The 21,098-nt window shown below is 39.2% G+C and overlaps 1 protein-coding gene across 3 annotated transcripts in view; it reads right to left on the bottom strand.

Annotated features, from left to right (window-relative positions):
* The window catches only part of MYO16 (myosin XVI), a 702,327-nt gene that overhangs the window by 410,657 nt on the left and 270,572 nt on the right, over positions 1 to 21,098 (bottom strand). For all 3 annotated transcript variants that reach the window (XM_025364355.1, XM_025364354.1, XM_025364353.1), the window contains exons 5-6: positions 12,624 to 12,732; positions 4,983 to 5,107 (exon numbers count right to left, since the gene is read on the bottom strand). In XM_025364355.1, coding sequence (XP_025220140.1) covers positions 4,983 to 5,107; positions 12,624 to 12,732 — 234 coding nt within the window. The remainder of the gene's footprint in view (positions 1 to 4,982; positions 5,108 to 12,623; positions 12,733 to 21,098) is intronic.

The following is a 21,098-nucleotide window of genomic DNA, read 5'->3' as shown; positions in this document are numbered from 1 at the left end:
GATGAATTCATTTTCATATGCTCTGTAACATGGTGTTTATTAAAATTGTATCATTTTCTGAGGCTCCTATTTACTTTAACAAGAAGATAATGTAAACTAAAAGATCCCTTTTAAAAAGAGATATGTTATGTTTGGTTATTTTGCTGCAATTCTAATAAAGGAGGTAAAGTCAACTCCAAACCTGTCCTATTAGAAGTTTATTCCCATTGAACCTTTTGTTGTTAGTTTCTTCTCTTTTGCACATAACAATTTAACAGTGTGAAAAATTATGCTTAATTTTGAACCACAACTGACATTCCAACTCAGGTATGGAAATCAATCTGTGAACAAAAGTGTCTTCTTCTCCTTGTCGCCATAATAGATAAATACATTATATATCTTACAGAAAAGAAAACACAAGGAAATGACAGTTATTAACATAAACAGACTAACCAATTCAGACATGTGAATCAAACCAAACCACTGGCTGTTAAATGCTGTAATTTTCAAGGGACAGCATTCTAGTCTTTTGTTCACTGTTACTTTCTTGTTAAAAGCTCAAAAATGATGACCACAAGATTTGGTTATTTTAGAACAATTATTTGCAACATTTATGCTCTCTGTTCAATAAAAACAAGGTCACAAGGAAAGTCGAAATTGAAAATGCTTGAAAATCATAGCAATTTATTGCTCTGTATTGATTGTTTCAATAGCTTCTCTACTGAAGTGCGTATGCTCTTTTATTTAGCAGTGGTTGAAGTATGCATTTTGTTTTTACTTAGCAGTGTTTTTTTTTAAAAATATGAAGTTGTAATATGTTCTACCATACAAAGAAACAAAGGCTCTATTGTGTTTCTATTATGTGTTAGGCATTAATTCATTACATGTAATAAATGAATTATTAAATAACTCACACCAATCAGACTTTTGATTCTACTAGTCCACTGAAACTGTCCTCCAAGAGAAAGTCAATGACCTCCAAGTTACTAAGTCCAATACCCATTCACATTTCCCATTTAACTGACCCCTCAGCAGTATTTGCTAGTCTATCATTCTTCCCTCTTCCTCAAACTTTTCACTTGGCTCCCAGGACATTTTGTCCTCTTAACTTTTCCACCTTCCTTACTGCTTGCTCCTTCTCATCTCCTTTCTGGAGCCTCCTCTTCTTCATCTCCATGGCTTGGTCCCAAATTTCTTTCCTTCTGCATATAAGTAGTGACTTCATCCAGTATCAATACTTTCAATATCACATATATGCTAATATTCTCCAAATTCTTTCTTTCATCTAGAGATCTGAATTCCAGACTCCAATGTCCAACCACAAACCCAACAGCTCCATTAAGATGGCTAAGAGGCACTTTAAACTTAGTATCTCCAGAACTGATGCGATCTTTCCTGCTTTAGGTTTGTGTCTTCTTCAGCCTTATCTCATTTGATGCCATCTCCATCACACTGGTAGTTTAAGCTAAAAATGCTTAGAGTCATTCTAAAGCCTTCACTTTATCTCACACAACACATTTATTAGGAGGTCTAATTGCACTACAATTCTACCCCTGTTGTCTGAGCCACATCACTGATTGCCTAGATTACTGGAAAAGTAATTATCACATTAATATTTTCAAAGACTATATTCTCAAACTGACGAATTCATTTTCATATACTCTGTAACATTGTTTATTAAAATTGTATCATTTTCTGAGGCTCCTATTTACTTTAACAAGAAGATAATGTAAACTAAAAGATCCCTTTTAAAAAGAGATGTGTTATATTTTGTTATTTTGCTGCAATTCTAATAAAGGAGGTAAAGTCAACTCCAAACCTGTCCTATTAGAAGTTACTCCTAAACAAACTCTCAGGTTCGCCCCTGTCCTTTTCAGTCAGTTCTTTTAAGTTCTAGGGTACATGTGCACAACGTGCAGGTTTGTTACATATGTATCCATGTGCCATGTTGGTGTGCTGCACCCATTAACTCGTCAATTACAGTAGGTATATCTCCTAATACTACCCCTCCCCCCTACCCCCTCCCCACAATAGGACCTGGTGTGTGACGTTCCCCTTCCTGTGTCCAAGTGATCTCATTGTTCAATTCCCACCTATGAGTGAGAACATACGGTGTTTGGTTTTCTGTTCTTGCGAGTTTGCTGAGAATGATGGTTTCCAACTGCATCCATGTCCCTACAAAGGACACAAACTCATCCTTTCTTATGGTTGCATAGTATTCCATGGTGTATATGTGCCACATTTTCTCAATCCAGTCTGTCACTGATGGACATCTGGGTTGATTCCAAGTCTTTGCTATTGTGAATAGTGCTGCAATAAACATATCTGTGCATGTGTCTTTATAGCAGCATGTTCAGTCAGTTCTTAACACAACAGCCAGAGTAGGTGATCCTTTTAAAACAGAGCAGGCTCATGCGCCTCCTCTCTTCCCATCCCATGCAGAGTCATAGCCATGGTCCTCATTTAGGCCCATAAAAGCTTGTATGATCTGGTCTCAGCACCTCTCCTTCCTTGCTGACACTGCTTCAGCCATACGGGCTCCTTGCTGTTTCTCAAGCACATCACACTCGCCCCTGACACTGTAGGAGTTTATGGTTTGCCCTTCTCACTCTCAGCCTGAAACACTCTCCCTTCACAGCCCCACTGTGCTCTCTCTTCTTTGAAGTCATTATGGAAAACACCCTTGTTGGTTAGATCTTTCCTATCTATCCATCCAAAATGGCAACAATATGACCAACATGTCCCTGTTTTGTTTTTTCCCTTGCATTTATTGCTAGGATCCTATATATTTAGCTCATTTATAGTGTCTATTACCCATTTTCCCAACTGAAATGTGGATCCATGACAAAATAATTTTGGTCACTATTGTTTTGTTCATAGCATGTGGCCAGTTACATTTCTTCATTAATTCTGAATGCTTTTGCTGTTTGAATGCATTATTTTTCGAAACACTCTAAATATGCTCTGCTTTCTTTTCTTATGACAGAGTTACGTTGTTATAGTCTTCTAAAGTTTACAAATTTGTAAATATCGATTTTGGAAATTTAATTTAGGAAAATTTAGGAAAGCATAATTTAAAAATTTTAGAAGCTGGCCAGGTGCGGTGACTCACACTTTGGGAGGCTGAGGGGGCAGATCACGTGGTCAGGAGATCGAGACAATCCTGGCCAACATGGTGAAACCCTGTCTCTAATAAAAATACAAAAATGTAGCTGGGCATGGTGGCACACGCCTGTAGTCTCAGCTACTCAGGAGGCTGAGGCAGGAGAATCACTTGGACATGAGAATCACTTGAATTTGGGAGGTGGAGGTTGCAGTGAGCCAAGATCATGCCACTGCACTCCAACCTGGGCGACAGAACAAGACTCCAGAAAAAAAAAAAAAAAAAAAAAAAAGAAGGAAGGAAGGAAGGAAGGAAGGAAGGAAGGAAGGAAGGAAGGAAGGAAGGAAGGAAGGAAAGTAAGTTTTAGAAGCTTTTACAATTATAACATTTTAAAGTTAGAGTTTTCTAAATTTTATTTTCCAGAATCAATACTTACATATTTATAAACTTTAAGAGACTATAACAGTGTAACTCTAAGTCATAAGAAAACAACACATTTTTAGAATGTGACCATCTAGAGGTCACAGGCACTTAATCTGCATTTAATAAATGTAAAAAATGTATTAGATCTCAAGGAAACTTTTCAGACAACAAAACTTTTATCTATTTAGTTAAATCACTTTCCTTATCAACTGTCTTCAACCTCACACCATATTTTTTTTCATGGGAGAAATGAATCACTGATTTGAAGCATTTCTATGCAATTCACACTTCAGAATTCTGAACTCCCTTCTCCTATTCTAGTTTACTTTCTCTCAAAAATTTTTCCACTGGGTATTACATTTCTTTCTGTCATCATTAATTGTAACTCACAGTAACCCAGGTAAGTTTTATGGGTCACTAGGGCAAAATGTTCTTATTTTGGTGATTAGACATCAAGTATATACAAATTTATCCAAATTTAGTTGATCTTTTAATAATTTACTGCAACAGTGCTTGAGAACAATAAAAAGTAATGACAGGAGTTTGCTTGAATTTAGAAATTCACTCACCAAAGTCATTCATAGTTTGTTTTACTGAACACTAAAATAAAAGCATGCTCCTATAAGTTACATTTCAAAACCAACATGGACTAAGTAATGCATACAATTATTTTAAATTTGTAGGAAAAACATACATAGGAGGAAGGCTTGAAGAAAATATACCAACCTAGAGACATTGGTTTCCCTGGGTAGTGGCATAAGTATTTTGCATTTTTTCCTTCTAGCTTTTATTTTAGGATCAGTGGGATACATGTGCATGTTGTTACATGGGTAAATTGCGTGTTGTAGGGGCTTGATGTACAGATTTTTTCATTACGCAGGTGATGAGCATAGCACCCCTTAGGTGGTGTGTCGTCCTCACCCTCCTCCCACTCTCCACCCTGAAGTGGGCCCTGGTGTCCCATTTCCTTTTTTGTATCCATGTGGACTCAGTGTTCAGCTCCCACTTATGAGTGAGAAAATGTGATATTTGGTTTTCTGTTCTTATGTTAATTCTCTTAGGTAATGGCCTTTAGCTGCATCCATGTGGCTATGAAGGACATGGTTTTGTTCTTTTTACAGCTGTGTAGTATTCCATGGTGTTTACGTACGATGTTTTCTGTATCCTTCCACCTTGATGGACACCTAGGTTGATTCCATGTCTTTGCTATTATAAACAGCGTTGGGATGAACATACGCATGCATGTGTCTATGGTAGAATGATTTATATTCTTTGGGTAGATACACAACAATGGAACCACTGGGTCTGCATTTTCTTCTTTGCCTACTTAGGTGTTTCCCAAAATTTCTACAACTGACATGTATTACTTTTATGATCACAACAATTATTTAAAGGTTAATTGTAATGACGTCTATGTTTTATAAATCAACTTAAATTCTCTCTTTAAACAGTTTCTGAGTCAAATATATGAACTTACCAGGGTTACTCCTTCATCATTTTTCTCATTGACATTTCCTCCAGATGACAAGAAGTGTTTGACATCTGTTAACATGCTTATGGGTCTCTGAAGCTTCATCTGGCGCAGTGAGGTCAAATCCACTCCTGTGGGGAGAAAGAGCCTTTCAACCAGAATGGAGAGGTAGTTCTCAGTTCCTGGGGGTCAAAGCCTAGCTTCATCATCTATTCTTTCAACATGTTCTTCTTTGAAGCTCCTCTTCTACTTTGAACACTCATTCAAAGAACTGATTGTTTATCTTTGCACATATCGTATTTCCAACTATAGTCTTTAAAAAATATAAAATTATCTCTTGTTACGTTCTAAAGTATGATATGATGCCTTATAATGGCAGGTTTTCAAGTAATACCTGTTTTAATATAAATCATCAACATACATTACTCAAAGTATTTTAAAGTACTTAAATGGAAACAACAAAGATACAGTTTTTGATCTCTATGATTTTTCTGGCCAAAATAGTTGCTTCCAAAAGCAATCTAATATCCTGGAATAGAAGAAAAGACTTTAGGCTGGGCACGGTGGGTCACACCTCATCCCAGCACTTTAGGAAGCCAAGGTGGGCAGATCACTTGAGGTCAGGAATTGAAGACCAGCCTGGACAACACAGTGAAATCCCATCTATAGTAAAAGTACAAAAACTAGCTGGATGTGGTGGCGAGCACCTATAATCCCAGCTACCCGAGAGGCTGAGGCAGAAGAATCACTTGAACCCAGGAGGTGGAGGTTGCAGTGAGCCAAGATTGCACCATTGCACTCCAGCCTGGGCACCAAGAGCAAAACTCCATCTCAAAAAAAAAAAAAAAAAAAGACGTTAGTATAAACACTGGAAAACTATGAATAAAGTCTTCAGTTTAGTACAGTTAATATTGTCCCAATGTTAACTTTTTAGTTTTGATAAATGTACCATGACTATGTAAGTGTTCACATTAGGGGAAGCTCTGTGAAGGGCATTTGGGAACTCTGTGCTATCTTTAGACTTTCTTGTAATCTAAAATGACTTTAAAATAAGTTTTTAAAAAGATGCATCCATTGAACATTTAATGGCTACTAATGTTAATAAAGATAACTAACATTGAGTGCAGAATCCACAGTCTGACTTCACCCAGGAGGGGAAGTGGTACACAGAAGGCTCAGGTCTGCTAAATTCCTGCCTGTACCTCTATTCAGCATATATTTTAACCTGAAATTTCATGATGTATCATCTCTATGGTAGCTGTGTCTCTTCACTGATGTGTCTCCTATTCCTAGCATTGGTTCCTGAACAAAATAGGTATCTGCTAAGGAGAACTAATTCATCTTTTTCCAAGGGAAAAATGATAATGATGGTGATCCCTCCCTCATAGCAAATGTTTGCTATGAACCAGCCACTTTTCTGAGCACTTTTCTCTTATGTGATTGCATCCTGGCAGCAAACATCAAGAGAAAGCCTGGCACAGTGGACCCAAGAATAAACCTCGGATTGATGCTCCTGAACGTGCCTATCTGTAGTTTCCTTCCTCAGGTTGACTCTGTGAAAGTTATTTAACCTATGTGGGCATCAATGTGCTTAGTCCCTCAGATAATAATTCATTCTTTTAAGATGTAGCTCTATAGCAGAAACCACATCAAGCGTGTTGCATATCTGGTATCATTTTTCCCCTTGGAGCACTTCAACTCTGCCTCATGCCACAGCTCCTTCTCCGAACCTGGATGGGCAATAGAGAAGAGGTGCTCTGCACTCAACCTGCTTGGGTGTTAGTGCTGTGTGTATCAATGACTACTTGTGCCAACGTGGGCAAGTAACTTATCCTCTGCCTCTGTTTCTTCAACTGCAAAATGGTGTTGGTAGTATGTGATTAGTCCGTTGCTTGAGAATGAGTTAAAACACATAAAACTTACAACACGTATTTAGCTTTCAGAAAGCACTAAATAAAAGTGATCTGTGATTATTAGTCAGCTTTCTGACATGTGTTTTTCATACCTCTCATTTAGGTGTGTCATATATTATCATTTGGTCATTTAGGAAGCATGGAGTAACAAAACAAAGTAAAGCAAAATGCAGTATTTGAATAATGTATCTCGTTTCAAATCTAGTCAAAGCTAGTCCATTTTAGTAGAAACAAGAAATAGAAACACCCGTGACCATTCCTCAGCTTCTGAATCATGGACATGCCATTTTAGAATTAACATTTCCCTTATAGAGTCATTTGAGGTCTGTTATGAACCAGCTAAAACTGTCACTTATTCTGACTTTCAGGATTATGAAATTTCATGTGTGATTTTATTTTGGCAAATATCATTTCTCAGATGTCAGCCTTCAATTTTGCATGCTAAAGTAGCAGAAGAATCTGATAGTCACTCTAAAGTTACTTTGTTAACTTTTAGGATGTTACAATGTCTACTAAAGTTGTATGTATCTTTTATACAATTATGTATTTAAAAGGGAGTGATAAAAACACAAGATTAAAGACAAGTAACAAATTAAAACAGAGATAAGACATCACTCACTGCAGACTCATTATATTAAGAGAAAAAAATCTATTTCTGGTCCCTGTTGTGAAGATATCACAGGGGAATATTATTACATTGTATCCTAATGCTTGAAAACTTAATTTTGAATCAGATACGATGCCAATTAAAATGTGAATTTTAGATTTCTTTTCTTTATAAATTCAGGAAAGTAGTCCAAATCACTTTTGGTTAACACAACACAACAGAAACTCCCTCTCTTCGTTGTCAAATTTCTTTAATGCTCCTGGATAAAACCAACCAAGATGGATAGAGCCCATAAGTCTATTTTGTAATGGATAATGGGTCCATTCTCATTTTGTCTACAAAATGTAGATTTTCATACTGTTTTTTGAAAATAAATTAATGGAAGGTCTCTTTAGATTTATTATTTTGAAAGAAATTTAGTAATTTATTTTAATATAAGAATTAAGAAACAAAATAATTTACCTAAAATCCACACATTATTACTTGTGATATTATTACCACCTGGTTTAATCTGATAATATCACTGGATTCTTGTGCAAAACTGAAATTACATCAACACCCCAAGTCAATCTGAACCCTAACTTAACTTTCCTTAACCATCCCTCTTAAGGTAATATTGTTTTTGTAAGAATTCAACTTTTCCTTTTCTCTGTTGATATTAGGGCTACTCTTTGCTGCTATTATGATGGTTTTATGACCATGCTGAACTGCACAGCTGTGGGCTCTCCTGAGTTGTAGGAGGATCTGCACTGCCTCTCTTCTGTGGCTTTTCCAATCTTCTTACCTTCACTTATGCTACTCCCTATGCCTGGGTCAGACCACTCTGCTTGGTCTCCCTGCGGTAACCCAGCCCCTCACCTTCAGCTTAGTGTAGGTGCCACCTCTGTGATGCCTTCTGTACTATTTGTAAGGAAAATCATATCCTTCCTCCTGGGTGTTTTTATAAGATCTGCATATGCCTTATTTTTATTCATTATCATATGCCATTGTGTCATCATTTGGTCATACATAAAACATCATTTTTGCCCTCAAAAAGGAAACAAAGCTAAACAGGCATTTGCAATTCACTATAATATGCCCTATCTCATGATTTTAGCATGGGATCCTCTAAGCTCATAGAACTGCCGCTAACCCAAATTTTTATCTTCATAGTAAGTGTTCTAAGAGACGCACGGAAGTAAAAAAGTTGAGCAGACAAATAAAGTAGTTCCAGCAAAGAGAAATAAACAGAAAGGGTGCTGCTACCCTCCACCCATTCCCTTCTCCCAGCCCTAACAGCAGGCATGACTTGCGACCATCTTACATAGTCATGCGAACCGTAACCCCAAAATCAAAATGCATGATTTTGAAGAGGCTGGTGCAGGGAGAGCATTTCAAATAAACTGCCTTAAACAAAAAAACAAAAAAAAAAAACAGATGATATTCGTGAACCGATTCACCCAGGAGTCCTCTGAAAAATGAAGGGGGAAGGTTAAGACTGGGGGCAAGAAGACCAGTTTTGGAAGCTACTGTAGTAATCCAAAATAGAAAGACCAGCATGTTAATTAAGGCAGTGACAGCATGATTTGTGATCTGGGTGGACATATTAGAAAGATACCAAATAAGTAGAATCTGTGAGAATTGGCGACAATCAGACATGACGATATGGAAGAGAAGTGAAGTTCCTGGTGATAATGGCAAAATATGAAATACAGACAGTGAAAGGACAATAATACATTCCATAGAGACATGTTATTTCAAACTATCTGACACTCAAGATACTTAATAAAACTGCATATACAGGAATGAAGGTCTTTAAAGATAATTAAGCTACAGGGATATTCTTGAGAACCAGCAAGTGGTAACAACACAAGCAAAAGGCTGAGATAACCCAGCAACAGCATTGGGGGAGATGGAAGATGGTCAAAGACAAAGCTCCAGGAGGGACCAACATTTAGCAATCTGGACAGACACGGGAAACACTCGAAGGAAACCTAAGTAGAAGCTCGAAGACAGGAAGGAAAACCATGGGAAGATGGCAGGAGAGAGAATGTTCCTAAGAGAGTATCACTAAAGTCATCGAATGTCAAAGAGAGATAAGGTAATAAAAAAGGAAAGAAAGCTATCACTGGATAGAAAACTAAGGAAGGTAATCACAATTGTTCCAAGGGCATTTCTAATGGGTTTGCAGGTTTAGAAACTGAACTTCAGTGGGCTGAACCACAGGAAACTAGGAACTCAGGAAAATAAATGTGAGCTATGATTGTTAGAAGAATGGGTTTGAAAGAAGAAAAGACAGTGAATGGTGATGTATGCAGAACCAACGAAAGCTTTTGGTGTCTTTCAGGGACAAGAATATTTCTGTATGTGTGTGTATAATGTACACATTATGCTGATCTTTTATCCTGGGCACTCCTCGGGCTCTCCCATCAGTGCTTTCTTTCCATGCTGGCTCACTTTCTAATCGACTGCCTTCCTTGCATGCCAGCTGGTTCTCCTTGCACTGGAGATCTAATATTCATCAAATGCTCAATCGCTCTCCGTGGTTGTCTCATTTTACAGCCTGGCAGGCTCAGGCGGTGAGCCGAGGTTAATTGCTGTCCCCGAGTTTACAGTGTAAGTCGGTGGTGACAGCACCATTAGGACTTGTGACCAGCGATTTTCCATGTAATCAACTTGTTCAAGACGTTGCCGGCCTCCTCTGCTACGTGCATCCTGATGTGACAGGTGATAAGTACTCGGATGCGAAACTGCACAACGCAAAATGAAAATTCTAGGATTGCAACCACCTGGTTATAAAAAGGCAATGCTGAAATACCCAGAGCCAAATAATAATAAAAATCTCATCTTGAAATAGTAAGGATTTCTAAAGACGTCAGCCCATGTTGTCACAGTAGATAAATGTAAAAGTGTACCAAGCAGAGGGCCAGAGAATAAATCGAATTAGACAGTATTTACCGGGAACGGCGGCAGATGATGGAGATAGTGGGAGGAAGACCAACATAAGCGGAAGCAGACTGTGAATGAGCTGAGGGAAGGGCAGATGGATGTGAAGGCACGGGCCAGAGTGACTGCAGTGACAAATGGCAAACAGAATTAAAAATTTAAGAGATATTAAATTGAGTTTGTTCCAGCAAACATGTATTTAACAAGCTGACCGTGACAGCCATAGTAGTGGCAGATTTCCTACTAACCATTTAAGAGTTAGTACTTTCCTCTTGTTTTGTTCTCCTCTTTTGTTTTGTTTTGTTTTTGCATACTCCTTTTAAAAAATCAGCCTCTCAAAGGAACACACTTATTTTTATTCTTTACAAAGGATATAAAATACTGATCTTGCAATACTAAAATTTCCTATCAAACAAAATGCTGTCATGAGTTGGAGAGGTTTATAAGCAATGTGAATGCATTAGAAAATACATGTCATTTTATTTTCTAAAGGAAACATTTATTACCGTAGCGTTTTAAAATTCAGAAAGACAGAAAAAGCAGGAAATAATAATATAGAAATGGCACAGCGAAACAAAACATGGTCAAGGACTTTTGAAAATTTGGCATCATGGATTTTTTTTTTTTAAACCATTTTATTGCAGTATGACCAACATACAAAAACTGTACATATTTACCGTATACAACTTGATGTTTGTAGATAAGTATACATCCCAGAAAACATCCCCATATTATATGTCATAAATATACCCATCACCTCCAAATTTCCTCCCACACTATTTACTGTTATTTTTACTATTATTTGGTGATAAGAACACTTAGCATACGAACTATGATCTCATATATGTTTCAAAGTATGCAATACAGTATTATTAACTATAGGCACCACTGTGCCAAGTTTTTCATGTAAACTCAGAATTGCATGCTACCTGTGCAGTCTGGCAAAGATTCAAATAATTAACTTCCCAATAATGAAGTCTGCATAACTTCAAGCTTCATTCCCTTTAGAAGTCATGGAATCCGCCTCCCACAGGGCATAGCTAACAAGACTTGGAGAAAGTGAGTGAGCATTCCCACAGGTGATAGTGCCCAGGCACGACTGAGCTGCAGAGTGGTCAACTGAATGCACTGCCAGCCCGACCCAGCCTGCTTCTTCCTGAGACCCCCACCTGGTGACCTTCAGCAGCACGGCCATGCTCACATCATCCCCTGTCATGGTAACCACATCTACCTTGCTTTCACAACTAATGAGACTATTTTATCTGAGAACTCATTGCTGCTAAGTACTAACATTATTCTAAGCCATCCTCAGAATAAACCTTTTTCATAAAAGCAATCTGGAGGAGGCAGAGAGCACAAGCGAACAATGAGACAGATGTGAGGTTTTCTTAGAGGCAAAAAGAGTATCGACATCAGCTCCATGTGGCTCTTAAAAACTGTAAACTTTTCTCTGGCCAAGGGTCATTTTGAAGGGATTGGAATTTCTTTATTTTGTTTATACTTAAACAGCAGGGGAAAAAAGGAGGGGCATAATTCTTTAGTTTAATACTATATTGGGCTCAGGGATTCTCATACCTCCCACTTTCCCAAGGCTGCACTTACTGATGAAATTATATGCTGGACCTGTATAATTAAACATCCTTTGTCAGTGAGTGCATTTAGGGGCTCAACCTCATCTTTTCAGGCTAGTATCATGACCACAGGGCTTTCTTCTGATGACCTTTGTGTTCTAAGTGTCACAAAAGGTCAATTTGCAGACAATTGTTCTTGACTTAAGCCCTCACTTCCTTGCCTCTAATTCCAGCTAGGACTACCTGCTTCTAAGAGAATACATTTCAGATGACCTTGTTCTCATTAGCTCAAAATTCAGTTGTGTTGGTTGACTTCCCTTCCCCTCCCAGGGGAGAAGAGATTATAATTACAAACCCAGTCCCACTAATTATGGACTTCAGATGCCTGTTAAAATGTCCCTTCATTGTTGGCCTCTAGATTTCTGCTGGCTTGCAAAAACACCAGCATTGACTAAACCACAATGCAGTGCAGGGAGAGCAATGGAAAGTTGAAGGGAAAAAAATACCATCTTCTACACCACACGGGGAAACTATGTCCACCAGAAATCATGTAAGCAAACCTGTGAAAATGAATATACACTTACAATTCTCCCAATCTATTTTTTTCTATGGTTTTAAAAGTTTTGCCTACCATTTTCATCCAGATAGGTCAATAGGATAGAGCTGGATTCTGTCCCTTCTACAGCATAATCTAATGGGATATTTCCATTCACATCCTGGAGAAGGACATTGGCTCCAGCCTAGATAAAAAGAAAAAAAAAGTAACATCATATATACTGTTAAAATTAAAAGCAGATTAGGAGTTGCACTTCAATCTTAGTTGGGAAACAGATGCAGAAATAGTCTATGGTAGATATGACCCTGAAGAATCAGGTCGGAAGCTCGAATTATTTTTTAAGACAAATATATTAAATGAGTTGTGGAGACTCTAACATTCTGAAAACCTTCCACTGAACCTTGCAAAACCTTGGCCCCAGCTGCGTCTCCCCACCCCTTTGCTAAACCCAGCATCTCTAGTGAGTGGCTGTAAACCCATGCCTCTGCACTGGCTGCCCTATATCCTGTCTTGTTTGTAATATAATAGAGGTGTCTGATGCCTTCAAAGATTCTAAAAGAACTCTTCAAGGAACAAGCTGAACTTTGACCAACGTTCCCCAATCTGTACTATCAAATCTTTAACCTCCTTTTTCTCCACAGAAACTCATCTGGGAGCTCTTCTCACACTATGACGTTTTAATCAAGGCCTGTGTTAGTGACTATGGTTGATTTTTCTCTTTCTAGCAACTATTTTCTAACAAAAGGCATGATCTGTAAATCTTGATGGGCTGACTGTATTAAATATGGCTCTTCCATGTGTTAGCCTCCAAGGTCCCTTCATCAGCATAGCACCTCTGAGCACTCCTGTTTTACCCCTGGTCCATCTCAGCTTCAATACAACGGTAGATTTGCTTGCGCTCTTCAGAAATCAGTCATATGAATTGTCTCCATTGCTCCACATTCCCTAATGAGTTCCATAAAATTTATTAGGCATGGCTAACATCACATCTTTTAGGGCATGGCGTGAACATATGCCCATTGTCCAAGATTTCCCACACACCTCCTAGTAACATGTTATTAAACTCAGGCCAGACAAAGGAAAGATTTTCCCTGTTCCTTTTACAAAATAGCATTCTGTGTTGCAATACTAGCATAGTTCTTATTATATCCCCATTTATAACTTTACATAAAATATGATTCACGTTTAAATTTTTATGGGTTAATATTTAGAGTTTTTTCTATTATTCTCTATTTGCAGAGAGATTTTCTATACTTTAGCAAGTTTGCACAGATTTCCAAAGAACGACTTTAAATACATTATTTTTAAAAACCCAAAACAAACAAAAAAGTAGCTTAAAGTGGTAAAATATTCCATATCTTAACATTTTCCCACAAGGTAAGTTGAGTTTCTTACCTCACCATATTGAGTGTACTATGTTATATTCTCCATAATCATGTAAAGATATTACTTTATCTGAACAGAGCAAGTCATCTATTTCAGATGTTTTACTTATCTAAGGACCTTTATAATTTTAAGGTCCTCAAGATTCAAAATTATCTTGTTAGTGCATTTAGTTTTAATTATTCGGAGTTTGAAAAAAAAAAACCACAGAAACCCTTACTTCAGGCATATTCTTCAGTAGACTTTGCTAATGATTCTTTTCCTTCAGTCTCCAAGCTACAGGAATAAGATTTTGCGTTCCTGTAGGGAACATGGCTGTGCTTTGGTCAAGGATAGGCAGGCCGAGGCAAACATCCGGAGTGACTCAGTGAGTTTAGTGCACAGTACAGGCATATAATTCCGCTTGTTATCACAGCCATGTAGCCACAATGTGGGAAGGCCATGCCTTGGTCCTACATCACTACTGTCTGTAGAACATATAATTGCTCTGCTGACACTGTACAGGCACTGTATTGGTTCGTTTTCACACTGCTGATAGAGACATACCCAAAACAGGGAACAAAATGAGGTTTAATTGGACTCACAGTTTCACACGCCTGGGGAGGCCTCAGAATCATGGCAGGAGGCAAAAGGCACTTCTTACAAGGCGTCAGTAAAATGAGCAAGCAAAAGCGGAAACCCCTGATAAACCCATCAGATCTCATGAGACTTATTCACTATCATGAGAATAGCATGGGAAAGACAGGCCCTCATGATTCAGTGACCTCTCCCTGGGTCTGTCCCACAACACATGGGAACTCTGGGAGATACAATTCAAGTTGCAATTTGGGTGAGGACACAGCCAAACCATATCATTCTGCCCCTGGCCCCTACAAATCTCATGTCCTCACATTTGAAAACCAGTCATGCCTTCTCAACAGTCCTGCAAAGTCTTATCTCATTTCAGCATTACCCCAAAAGTTCACAGTCCAAAGTTTCATTTGAGGCAAGGCAAGTCCTTTCTGCCTGTGAGCCTGTAAAATCCAAAGCAAGCTAGTTACTTCCTAGATACAATGCTGGTGCAGGCATTGTGTAAATACAACCATTCCAAATGGGAGAAATTGGCCAAAACAAAGGGGTTACTGGGCCCAAGGAAGTCTGAAATCTAGCGGAGCAGTCACATTTTAAAGCTCCAAAATGATCTCCTTTGACTCCAAGTCTCACATTCAGGTTATGCTGATGCAAAAGGTGAGTTCCCATGGTCTTGGGCAGCTCCACCCCTGTGGCTTTGCAGGGTTCAGCCTCCCTCCTGGCTGCTTTCATGAGCTGAGTGTCTCCGTCTTTTCTAGGCTCATGGTGCAAGCTGCCAGTGGACCTGCCATTCTGGGGTCTGGAAGATGATGGCCCTCTTCTCACAGCTCCACTAGGCAGTGGCCCAGTAGAGACTCTGTGTGGGGGCTCCAGCCCCACTTTTCCCTTTCACACTGCGGCAGAGGTTCTCCAGGAGGGCCTCGCCCCTGCAGCAAACTTTTACTTGGGCATCCAGGTGTTTCCATACATCTTCTGAAATGTAGGTGGAGGTTCCTAAACCTCAGTTCTTGACTTCTGTGTACCTGTAGGCTCAATACTACATGGAAGCTGCCAAGGCTTGGTGCTTTCACTCTCTGAAGCCATGGTCCAAGCTCTACATTGGCCCCTTTCAGCCATGGCTGGAGCAGCTTGGACAGATGGCATCAAATACCCAGGCTGCAAATAGCATGAGGACCCTAAGCCTGGCCCATGAAACCATTTTCTCCTCCTGGGCCTCTGGGCCTGTGATGGGAGGGACTGCTGTGAAGGTCTCTGACATGGTCTGGAGAAATTTTCCCATTGTCTCAGGGATTAACATTAAGCTCCTTGCCACTTATGCACATTTCTGCAGCCAGCTTGAATTTCTCCTCAAAAAATGGGTTTTTCTTTTCTACCACATTGTCAGGTTGCAAATTTTCTGAACTTTTATGCCCTGTTTCCCTTTCAAAATGGAATGCTTTTAAGAACACCCAAGTCACTTCTTGAATGCTTTGAAGCTTAGACATTTCTTCCGCCAGATACCCTAAATCATCTCTCTCAAGTTCAAAGTTCCACAAATCTCTAGGGCAGGGGGAAAATGCCGCCAGTCTCTTTGCTAAAAATAACAAGAGTCAGCTTTGCTCCAGTTCCCAATAAATTCCTCATCTCCATCTGATACCACCTCAGCCTGGACCTTATTGTTCATATCACTATCAGCATTTTTGTCAAAGCCATTCCACAAGTCTCTAGGAAGTTCCAAACTTCCCCACATTTTCCTGTCTTCTTCTGAGCCCTCCAAATTGCCCAACCTCTGCCTGCTACCCAGTTCCAAAGTTGCTTCCATGTTTTTGGTATCTTTTCAGCAACACCCCACTTCTATTGGTACGAATTTACTGTATCAGCTCATTTTTACGCTGCTGATAAAGACATACTTGAAACTGGGACCAAAAGGAGGTTTAATTGGACTTATAGTTCCACATGGCTGGTGAGGCCTCAGAATCATGGCAGGAGGTAAAAGGTACTTCTTACATGGCAGTGGCAAGACAAAATGAGGAAGAAGCAAAAACAGAAATCCCTGATAAACCCACCAGATCTCGTGAGATTTCTTCACTATCATGAGATTAGCACAGGAAAGACTGGCCCCTAGGATTCAATTACCTACCCCTGGGTCCCCTCACCCCCGGACAACAAGCGGTAATTCTGTGAGATACAATTCAAATTGAGATTTGGGCGGGGACACAGCCAAACCATATCTGGCATGCTTGTTCCCAGAGAAAGACAGAAAGAGCTCACTGCAACCTCTGCTTCCTGGGTTTAAGCAATTCTCCTGCCTCAGCCTCCCAAGTAGCTGGGACTATAGGTGCGTGCCACCACGCCTGGCTAATTTTTGTATTTTTAGTAGAGATGGGGTTTTACCACGTTGGCCAGGCTGGTCTCGAACTCCTGACCTCAAGTGATCCGCTCGCCTTGGCCTCCCAAAGTGTTGGGATTATAGGCATGAGCCACCGTGCCCTGCCGTGAAATAATCTTGAGCCCTCAAGTCACCCTGACTCTTCCTCACCAGGGGAAGCAGCTTGACCTTCTGTGCCTGCGATGCCCCATTGTTCACTTAAAAACTGTGATGACTTCACCAGAAAGAGTGCCTTGAAAGAGGATATTCTCTTCTAGTCCCACTGTAACTATCCCGTTTTTGCTAGATTCATGCCTAGAGTGAAATCCCAGTATCATTTGGGGAAAGTAAATACTAGGACCCTGGATGAAGCAGCTGACACATCAAGAGAACGGCAAGATTTTACATTTATATGACATGTATCTCCCTCTAGGAGCCAGAATTTCCACCAATAATTTTAACAAGAGAGATTGGATATGAATAATTAACAAGTAAAAAGGAAATAACTACTGAATGTAATCTGGAGAACTCTGAAGAATATGGGAATAGCAGATGCAGGGAGCAGATATTATTTCTGCGGTTGAGGGAGACATTCCCTAGGTATGAAGGTATGTATGCAAAAATGTTAACATACTTACATACCTGGGAACATAGGTAAACATGGATTCTTACAACATTAGACAAACAAGGGCAGAATATTCATTCACTGACATTGGACCACTTAGAAGAGATTCCAGATTTACAGTATGGCTCTGGCAGTTGAGGGAAGAGGGGGTACTGCAGTAGGAAGGGGCTCCTCTCACTGGCCCAGGATGTTCCTTCTTGTTCTGACCCATTGTGGGGTACCCAGCGGTGCACACCCTCCAGCCAGGTTTGCTGCCACTTAGCCCATAGCTTCCTAATTGCCAGAACCAGTCTCCATGAATTTCCCCACCATGCAGAGGCCACAGCCACATCCTCTCTAAAGGGGTCTACATTTCAATCCCTGAGGGGTCTCTTCCAGATTCTCTCCCCGATGTGGTGAACAGTGGTTGCTTCCTATATCTGTTGTTCTGTTAGTTTTCAGCATTATCTTTACCCCCCGCTTTGTAATTAATCTACCTTTATTAGATAATAATGTTTATATTAAATGCATCCTATTCAAACTAACTTCTTTGGTGGGCTTTTTGTCTTCTACCGGACACTGGCTAGTACCCATGTTGTGCCTTTCTATTATAAAGTGAGTATTGCACAGTAATACAGAGTTAATGGTTTGAGATTCCATCCCAGTGCCTCTCCGCATGAACTTTATGGCCTAGGGCAAATTCTTAAGGGTTCTACGCCCCAGTTTCCTCGCAGGTAAAAGCAGGCTATACTAATTATAAGCACCACTTGGAAAGGTTGCATGCAGGAGGCTCACGGCACTTTGCATGCAGGGTTCTAGGTACACACAGCCTATCTTAGCTATTGCATTTAACGAATGCGTTAATCCACATGGCCTTGAGTAGTAAGTCTTGTCTGTGATGTTTTCAAGGCATACACCCACTGTTCTCCACCAGGGGCAGCATAGCTGAGCCTTTAAGGACACAAAATCCAGTTCAAATCTCTGCTCAAAACTTCTCAGTCGTGTGACCTTGGAGACACGGCTTGCCCTCTCTGTCTTTAATTCTCCCAAAGTTGCTGTGAAGATAAAATGGGTTAATGTTGGTAAAGTATAAAAAATCTTGATAACAGAGTACTAGTGCAAGGATAGCTCTGTATCAGGCTTGGATAATAGGCAGTCTGCAAAATGGCTAGCACGTCCTATTGAAAATACCCAGTTTTCCTAACACTAAAACTCAGGAGGGCATTGTAGGTGCCTATTTGAAGTAGTTTTATTGGAGTGCTACAGATAAGAATACAGGTATGTAGAGACAAACACCCATCGGCATAATACTCCATCGAGGAATATAGGAAATAATAGAAACGCTTATTGTGCCTACGGCAAAGCATGTGCCGCCATCCGCCGCTCATTAAGTAGCTAACTATACCAAGGAGGTGTGCACCAAAGTCAAAAGGTCTAGAGCTTGTGGAATGGTGTTAACAGTGGGCCTCTGGAAGCTTCTAGACTAGGCCAGTGGTGTCTCTCTGTATACACCTCTCTATGTAAACTATGCCTTAGTTTCCCATGCTTTTTTCTAGATGCCCCCAACTTCCCAATTCATGCTATGTGCAGAGTCCTCTGTCTCGCCTTCATGAATAAAAATGGACTCTTCCTATGCCCTGTTGTGAAAAAGGTAAGTGTCCTTAGGAAAGCTGACCATATTTCCCACAATTGTGTAAAACACTTGCGTTTGGAGATAATGCCTTGACACAAAGGGGATTCTTTGAAGCTGGCAATGTAGATTCCTTGGCAGGCTAGAATAAAATATTTTAGCAAGTGAAGCTTTTGCTGTTTCTCAGGTTATAACAATTCATGGAAGTTCTATAGGCAAAACCTGCCCCTTTGAGCCTCGGGGATTTCAAACCCATGTTTGTACTGGAAGAAGGCATGATAGAGGACAGAGCTAAGGTGATGTGCTTCAAATACTCCAAACAGCCCTGGAAAACTAGATTAATGTCTCACACTTGCACATGTGCAAACGCCATAATTCTTCCCTTTGCATAAATTAATTTCATGTCAGGATTCCTTACTTTTACTGTACATGAATATTATTGTGTACACCACTAAGAAGACTCACAGCTGATTTTCATCATTAGTCCAGCTAACTCAGAAGCAAATGTGCAATTTTAGTTGGTAATGGATCCCACTGCAACTAAGGAGCTGATGAGTTGCAAAGCAAGGCTTCATCAAAATGTCAGAAAACCTCAGAAAATCTAGTTTTCAGCATATCAAAGGTGATATGACCCATGAAGTTAGGAATCAGTCACATTTATAAGGTATTAGATTAGCTCTTATTTAAAAAACAAAAAACAAAAAAAACCCCTCCATTTTGAACCAATCACGCATAGCAAACCTATGTACTAAATTGTGTGAAATGAAAACAATCAAATTCAATAATTTCTTTTGACATTGCCCATTTATCATATGAGACTTTAAAAATCTATGTGTTCTGCAACACAATTTTTCTCTTCCAAAATACAAACTTGATATTTTAAAATATCTTTTAAAAATGTTCTTTTTTACATTTCAAATTTCATTCCTCTGAAGACTCCAGTATGTAATTTTTCAGCTATGAATAAAAAAAGTGAGAGAAAAATGATCCTGAACCATTGTCCATATCGATTCCTTGAGTAAATGGTTCAATACTTTCTGTACAGAATGAGTCGTCACACTCAACATTCGCATTGATGTTAATTTCATGTATTGGTGTATGTATTTGACTGTACACATGGTTGTTTTATTTCAGAGGATGAGAAGCAGGGGGAGTTGAGGGTTTTAGAGAAGATTTTCAAATATAAAACAAATATCCAAGCCTAAACTTACTTCATAATACAGGAACAACAGCGTTAGCAATCACTCTACATTTTCAAAATCTTAAGTAATATTTTTAAACGACTGAATGCTGCACTTTATAAGAACATATGGATTAGGAAGTGGGTGTGTGAAAAGGATACTGAAAGTGAGAATAACTGAAAAACATATATACTTTCTCACGATGTAAGAGAACATATTGATATTTGGTACCCACTAACACCCTAAACCCTAAGGGTTTGTGTACACGTGTGTGCATATACATGTAATATCTTCATAATATATATTCTTACATCTATTCACTAGATGTCAAATTTTTCATACTGACAGTACTTATCAGCCTTTGTCTTACTGAAAGAAGTAATTCCAAATTAAGAAAAACCTTATGCAGCTCAACAAAAAAATGTTGTATTTGTACAACATAGACTGTAAGGCACGTCTTTCAGTTTGGCTCCAAAAAAAAAAAAAAAAAAAAATCAATCACATCATAATTGATTTTCATCAGAGAAATAAAATGAATCAATGTTTTATGTGCAAAATCAATAGCAACCCCTCAAATACTTTCTGCAGTTGAAGACTGCATAGTTCCTACAGGGAGCCCTGAGCGAATTTCCTGTGTAATTATTGAAACTGGAAGACTGCTTAACTTCCAATTTGTCCTAAACTATGTTTCTGGAGTGTTGGAGATGAAACTCAAATATATCATTCCCCACATGAAACTCAAATATATCATTCCCTACAAATGGAAATTTAATTTACCACAAGCCATATGGCATATGAACCAAGAAGTGTATATTTCCCCAAGAATTTATTGGTT

Source organism: Theropithecus gelada, chromosome 17 (assembly GCF_003255815.1).
Source record: "Theropithecus gelada isolate Dixy chromosome 17, Tgel_1.0, whole genome shotgun sequence".
Taxonomy (NCBI): Eukaryota; Metazoa; Chordata; class Mammalia; order Primates; family Cercopithecidae; genus Theropithecus; species Theropithecus gelada.
This window is presented reverse-complemented; position numbering and strand designations above follow the sequence as displayed.